Below are 7,841 nucleotides of genomic sequence, written 5' to 3'. Positions count from 1 at the left end.
TTTGGGTCCCCACATGGTGATTTAGTCTAACGTAAATTTCTAGATCAGAAGTCCTTGATGAAAAAAACATATTCAAGTCCCAAATATTTCCTTCTACCATGTTAGGTTACTTGTGCCTATTATATTCTCTATATATACTCCTTATGCCAAAGTATTATGAAATATTTTAATGAAGTGGTTACATTTCCATAATAACAGTTATTCTAATTCTTGTCAAATAGTATGAGATTTCATAAGCCATGCTTTGATTACACTACCAGAAGCCAAATCCTCAGAGTTACCCAGAGCATTAGGTGGCTGCTATGGGAGCCACCTGAAAGGGGAATGTTGAGCCATGTCACCATTGCCACTCTGAGCGACACGCGCAACCCATGGCTCTAGTCATCCAGAACAGTTGACACCGCAGTATTGTCGACTTCGCTTCTCACAGAGGAGGCTGAAGTCAGCTGGATGCTCTTATGGAGAGCAGGGACACTTCCGCCAACAATTTCATCCATGTTCCTCTTTGGCCTCAGCAAAATAATGAAGCACTTGGGAGCAAATATACAACCCAATAAATCATAGCTGGATGCCAAGATTGCAAATATTTCCACAGCTACTTTAAACTTGCCTTTGGTGCTCAAGTAAGCAGGGACAAAAGAGATCCAGATGACAAAAAAGACCAGCATTCCAAAGGTGATGCATTTTCCTTCATAGTAATTATCCTGTGGCAACTGGCGTGCCACAAAGGCTGTGAAAAAGCACAGTAAGGACAAGAAGATATCCATCCCAAATATAGAGCACAAAAATTCTACAGAACCTTCATTACATTCCAGAATAATCTTTATATTTTGAGGTTCCATGTTCTTGTACACCCTTGGGGGGTTCAATACTAAATAGGCTATACATATGCCAATTCCAACTAGAACAGAGGTTAGCACAATGATTTTCCAATAAAGAGGGTGGATGGATATAAGTGGAGTTTTGGATTTGGAAATTCTGTAGGAAGAAAACAGTGAAATAGTCTTACCAAGAATGCAAGGCAGGCAGAGAGAAAACCCCAGCACCAGAGTGATCTGATGGGCCATGTAAGACCAGTTGTAGGGATTGCCAGTGAAGAGCATGGAAGACAGCAGTGTGATGACAAGAGAAACCTGAATAAGAAAGCTCAACTCCTGGCCATTAGCCATCACCAGCGGAGTATATCTGTGTATCACATACACAGTTGTGACTGCCAAGACCACAAGTGCCCCAAAGATGGAGAGAATGACAAGCATGAATCCCAGGGCCTCATCATAAGCAAGGAATTCCACTTCTTTCAGCACACACTCACTCTTTTGTGCATTGGACCAGTAGTCTTCACCACATTGATCACACTCCCTTTGACCTAATGAACAAAGAACAGAGGACTGACTGCAAAGAAATCCAGTTGTCCCCATCAGCTGTGAATTGCCCAGAAGAACCAAAGGCCTCATACAGGACTCACTGAGATTTTTTATAGAGAATATATATATCTTAAAAAAAAAAAAAGCAGTGATAAAATGGTCTTAGAGTATGCAGCTAATAGTAAAGATTGAGAATTCATTTCAATTTTGGAAATTCAGTCTCCCTCCTTGATTTCAGCTGTTTCTGCATGAATCTTTTTAAGTAAGATGCCTCCTTCTTTCTCCTCTAATTATCTAATTGAGAAGGGTGGTGTATCCCCTCACAAACCAAAGAACAATTCACAAATATGTGAGAACATTAAAGCTATTAAGGTAAAAGGAGGTTTGTGACAGGGGTACAGTTGATTATTATAAAACATGGGTGTTTTCAGCCTTCCATTCAACATCTTCCTCACCTACTGAAGACAATTTGTCTTTGCTCACTCAGCCTTCCCCTCCTCACCCTCCAGATGCAGATTTGAGACAATAGTTAGAGAAAGGTTGGGAACTAGAAGAAAGGAAATCAAAATAGCAACAATACTAAGGTTGAAAACACTTGGGGGGCATTTAGCTGAGCAGAGGCTCTAAAGAAGAATATTGTTTAGTCATTTTAGTTGTGTCTAACTCTTTTTGCAGCCCCATGGACTGTAGCCTGCCAGCCTCCTCTGTCTGTGGGATTTCCCAGGCAAGAATACTGAAATTGGTTGCCATTTCCTTCTCCAGGGGATCTTCCCAACCTGGGGATTGAACCCATGTCTCCTGCACTGACAGATGAGTTCTTTACCACTGAGCCACCTGGGAAGCCAAAGGAGAATATTGCTGCATAAGAAAAAGTTGAGGTGAATCTGTGGTGGATTAGGAAATGTATCTTTTCACCATTCTCTGAAAGATGTAGGTGAAGACTGGAATTTCCTCTCAATCCCTTCTGACGGCTAGACTGGATTTCTCTTGACACAGCTCTGCAGAGTCTGGGGTACATGGAATCCCCTGAGTTGCTCAAATAACGTGTTTTCTTTTCCATTTGGGAAAAATTTTCCATTTTAAAATTTCTCTTTTAAATAAATTGCTATTGAGGAACTTTTGGCAAACAATAAGTTCAATTTGTTTTATTTTTAACAGAAGGTAGCAATAAAAATAAACCTGCTACAACATGCTTCATAAGGCTAAGCCTACCAAGCCCAAATAAAATTCTGGCCAAGAACAGAAATTCAGCAGGTTGTGATGAACAATTCATAGAGCAATAGCTACAGAATTCATCTGTCCTACAAACTTTGAGTAATTATGGTCTTAAGCCAATTGCCTTTAGGGATGTACTTTTAGATCTCTTATTTCTAAATTAGAGATAAGTCTGCAAAACATAGAACTATAATTTACTTATTACTACTTATTCACTATTTTTCTATAACTAATGTTTAATCTACTTCAGAAATTGAAAAATTTTAAGTATTCATGAATGAATTAAAATTATTATAAAATTATTTTAAGGATTCATGAATGCATGAATCCATGCATTCATATTTAACATCTCATTTTAAAAACTTTCTTGTCTGAAATTCTTGGATTCAGGTCTTCTTTCCAACTGCAGCAGCTTTAGAACTAAAACCCAATGTTGTATTTTTTCTTCACACTGCACAGAACATCCAATTTGATGGATCATAATTTTTGTGATAAGTTGTTCACATCTCTTTATAAAGAAGGTTCCCAAGGCCCTCTTTGCCAAAATATATTTAATCTACTTGCATTTTAATGTCAGTGAAAAATGATCATCTCTAGCTGGTTCCCGTGACACATATCCATCAGCATACGGGTTGCAGTCAAAGCAGCATATTGGTTCCCCTTGATGAATCCCCTTCCGGGTCCCAGGCTGACACACATCAGTACACACTGAATGGGGAAGCTAGCAAAGACAAATACATTAACCAAGCACTTTGTCTCTACCACTTGCCAAGCTATGAAAGTTTCCACCTGGATTTCTGTGGACATTTTGTGATTTCTTGGAAAAACTAGGATAACTGGGCAAGAAAAAAAGACAGAATTTCCCTGGTGACACAGTGGATAAGAATCCACTTGCCAGTGTAGGAAACAAGGGTTCAATTCCTGGTCTGGGAGGATTCCACATGCCACAGAGCAACTAAGCCCATGCACAACTACTGAACCTGAGCTCTAGAGTCTGTGAGCTGAAACTACCAAAGCCTGCTCGCCTGGAGCCTGTGCTCTGCTACAGGAGAAGCCACCACAAGGAGAAGCCTGCACATCGCAACAAAGAGTAGCCCCTGCTCGCTGCAACTAGAGAAAGTCTGCACAGAAATGAATAAATAAATAATTTTAAAAATAAATAAAATGTTTTAAAAAAGAATAACAAAGAGAATAATGATCTGGAAAGCCTAGAGAAATTTTGCTAATAATCCTGAAGTTGCTTCTAGAATTAGGCTTCTAGAAAAGTCCAGTGGTTGCTTCTAGAAATTAGCAAAGCTAAACCTAACTCTTTCTAACTTTGAAGACTCAGACCAAGCTCCATGTCCATGGGGTTCTGAGGAGAGGACAATTTGTCAAGCTTCTTTCTGCTTGAGAGGAGACGCCAAGAATCATCCTGAGTGCCTGAGAAAGACTTCTCAGCAAGGTCATCCCAACGTAGCCTGAGTATCATTCAGTCAGCACAAAATAAAAATGAAAGACCTACTCCATGAGGAAAATTCCACGGCAAAAAGGAAAAATGGACAAGGCACAGCACTGGGATATTTTCTCGTAAAAAAGAGTTTAGAAAATTAGGTTATAAACATAGTACATTGTACATGATTGTGTTCATTGAAGTCCATTATAAATGCAGCGTTTGTAAATTTATATCTTAATGTAAATGATGAGCTTCCCATTTAAAAAGGAGATAAGATGTATTTTTCCATTAAGCAAAGATTCATTTTGGAAAGTGAAAAGATTCATTTTGGAAATCAGAATTTTCCTATGTTGAGTTTTGCAAGATAAATCTGAGTTAGATAACAATGGAAAATATCAGAAATCTCTGAGCTCAGTTACAGTATAGAAGATTATTTAAATATGTATTTTTAAACATAATAGATTGGTTTCTTATAAGTTGTGTGTGTGTGTGTGTGTGTGTGCATATGTGTGCGCGATCACAGAATGACTGTATTTCCTCTCTCCTGATCCAATGTTCTAAAAAATGTTAGTGTTAGTCTCTCAGTCGTGTCTGACTCTTTGTGACCCCATGGACCATAGCCCACCAGGCTCCTCCATCCATGGAATTCTCCAGGCAAGAACACTGGAGTGGGTTGCCATTTCCTTCTCCAGGGCATCTTCCCAACCTAGGGATCGAATCTGGGGCTCCCACATTGCAGGCAGGCTCTTTACAGTCTGAGTCACCAAAAAGAGCTCTCTCTATATCTTTCTTTGAAAATCATCACAATAAGTTGACGACTTTTTGTTCCCTTTTTCTGAGTATCGTTTCCCTTCTCAACCTCATGATCTCACTTCCAACCCACTCACCTCACTAATCTGGCACTCTTGATCAACCTCTCCCTGAAATGCAGGCCCTTTTGGCTTCCATTGGGTCCTCTTTATTTATTTTGTTGGTTCTACTTCCTCTGCCTACCTCATCACTGTTGGCATTCTTTTGGCTTTGGTTCTTGCTCTTCTTATCTTTCAGTATAAAGCAGCTCATTCGTTCTCTTCTCTTCAACCAGCACCTCTGCACATGAACTCCCAAATCTTGACTCTAACACTAGCTTTTCCCACCTAACCTCTAATTCCATATCCTAAACTTCCAACATGTCCCTACTTTGAAATTCCATCTTCACCTCAAATTCAACATGTCCAAAGCTATCCCCATTTACCCAATTCCTCCTCCCCAATTCCCCATTTCTGTCATGGACACCACCAGTCTCAACCGTCATCTCCAACCATATTTTCTACTACTTGCCCACATGAATCTTCACTCAGGCCCACCTGCTCACCAACTTCCAGACTCAGTTTATTATCATGAGTTAAATCATGCCTACACCATCTATTAATTGTTGATGCAGGAGATTTTCAAGGTCATTTCATCAGCAAATCCAGTGGATCCTACTCTTGTCCCCTCTGGTCTAATTGAAACATGGCAGATAGAATAATTCTTTAAATTCTAAGCGGGATCATAACTCTACTCTGTCAAAACTCTCCATGGCTCACCATTTCACTTAGAGTAAAAGCCAAAGTCCTTCAACAGCCCCCAAGGCACTATGTGACCTGACACTCTTTCACCCCTCTCACCTCCTCTTTCACTCCTCTCACCTCCTCTTCCACTACCCTCTCTCTTTCCAGCCACACTGAACCCTTTCCTATTCTTCTAAAATGCCAAAGACACCCCTAACTCAGGGTTTGCTGCTGCTGCTGCTGCTAAGTCGCTTCAGTCGTGTCCGACTCTGAGCGACCCCATAGACAGCAGCCCACCAGACTCCCCATCCCTGGGATTCTCCAGGCAAGAACACTGGAGTGGGTTGCCATTTCCTTCTCCAATGCATGGAAGTGAGTCACTCTCTTTTGTATGGAATGCTTTCCCCCTAGATTTGAGGCATGGATTCACTTTCTTCTCAGTCTTTGTTCAAATGTCACCCCAGTGAGGGCTTCCCTGATCACACTCTGTGAAATTACACTTCCCCCTCAGCACTTTACCATAATCCCTACTGTTTTTCTCTCCTTAACATTATCACCCATTAAAATACTATATCACTTACTTATTTATCTTATATGTTGCTTCTTTCTTCCCACTGAAATGTTAGTCCCATTAAGTAGGAATTTGTTCTGTTTTGTACACTGATACATCCCCAGCTCTTAGAACAGTGTGTAGCAGATATAATATTGTGCTCAATAAATATCTGTTCAGTTAATTAATGATTTGATTGTAAGTGTTGTGAGGGCAGTAGTCTTTTGGTCCTTTTGTAGTGCTTAACCAGAGGCAGACTCATAGTAGATGCTTAGTAAATTTGTATTGAATTACATTTGAACCAATTTCATTATACAAGTATAACCTTGGGAATTTCCTAACAGCCTACTGGTTAGGACTTTGTGCTTTCACTGCAGATGGTGCAGGTTCAGTCCCTGGTTGGGGAAGTAAAATCCCACAAGCTGCATTATGCAGCCAGGGAGAAGAAATAAATAAAATGTATTAATATATATAACTCTAATAAAGATAAGAAAAATCAAATTACTATGCTCTAATGAAATGTTGTTAAATAGAAATCTACTAGTACACTTCACTCCTTTTCCATCAGTTTTTAGTAGGACAAACATTTTATGAACTTTGTATATACAAGCAGCAACATCTCTTTTTTCATGCAAAACATTATCTTGAGTACCTGCTCTACAACTAGCATCAGGAATACAAAAGGGAACAGTCTTAGGCCCCATTCAGGGAGAGAGTTCTGGGCCACAGAAGGTGGTTTATTCTCTAGATCTAGAGCAACTCTGTCTTTCTGCAATGATGGAGTGTTATATATTGTATTGTCCAATATAGTAGCTTGTAGCACTTGGCATGTAGTTAATGTGCTAAGAAACTAAAATTTTAATTTTATTTAATTGCAGTTAATTTTAATTTTAAAAGCCACATGTGGCTAGGGATACCTGTATTGGACAGAGAAGCTCTAATTCAAAGACATAAAATGCAGAAGAGCTATGGCCCTACAGTGGCAAACACTGTTTTTACTTTTATCCTGCCATAATGTATTCAAGGGCTTCACTGGTGGCTCAGACACAAGAGTCTGCCTGCAATGCAGGAAACTTAGGCTGGATCCCTGGATTGGGAAGAACTCCTGGAGAAGGGAATGGCTACCCACTCCAGTATTCTTGCTGGAGAATTCCATGGACACAGGAGCCTGGCAGGCTACAGTCCATGGGGTGGCAGAGTCAGACGCGGCTGAGTGACTAATAGTAACCATGTATTCAAGAGCTGCTTAAGGCCAGGCTAAGTAAGAGGGGAAGTAGTATGTATGTATATATGTATGAGTATATATGAGTCTGTGTATGTTTACTGATACTCATGGAAAACCAAGGACCAAAAAAAAAAAAAAAAAAGGGAGAGAGAGAGAGAGAGAGAAAAGATGCCCCCTATATCTGGCATAGCACAGGAGACCAGAAATCTTAATTTTCTTGTCACATTTCTATATCCTTTCCCAGTATGATTCAGAAGACTATTTAGGGACCTCAGATCTCAGGCCAAAAGGGCCATACAAGAAGAGAGGACATACATGAACAAGAAACAAGATGTAGAAAGACAACCTCCCCCGAAAATAGTCTTGCAGCCACAAATAAAAAAACGCTGGCTGTCGTGATACCCACTTACAACTCTCTCACTCCTGCTGGTTCCTCCAGCAGATTCACATGGAAGATTAAATTGCCAATGCCCTTCCGCCACCCTATTATTTTACTGTAACACTACAGGTAAACAGTAAA

At 40.0% G+C, this 7,841-nt stretch overlaps 1 protein-coding gene across 1 annotated transcript in view; it reads right to left on the bottom strand.

Annotated features, from left to right (window-relative positions):
• Positions 1 to 377: 377 nt before the first annotated feature.
• The window catches only part of LOC120881539 (vomeronasal type-2 receptor 1-like), a 30,519-nt gene continuing 23,055 nt past the window's right edge, over positions 378 to 7,841 (bottom strand). Inside the window, 2 exon segments of the mRNA XM_040265275.1 lie at positions 378 to 1,368; positions 3,179 to 3,300. Of these exon segments, the coding sequence (XP_040121209.1) occupies positions 378 to 1,368; positions 3,179 to 3,300 (1,113 nt within the window).

This window comes from Oryx dammah, unplaced genomic scaffold (assembly GCF_014754425.2).
Source record: "Oryx dammah isolate SB20612 unplaced genomic scaffold, SCBI_Odam_1.1 HiC_scaffold_2, whole genome shotgun sequence".
Lineage (NCBI taxonomy): Eukaryota > Metazoa > Chordata > Mammalia > Artiodactyla > Bovidae > Oryx > Oryx dammah.
This window is presented reverse-complemented; position numbering and strand designations above follow the sequence as displayed.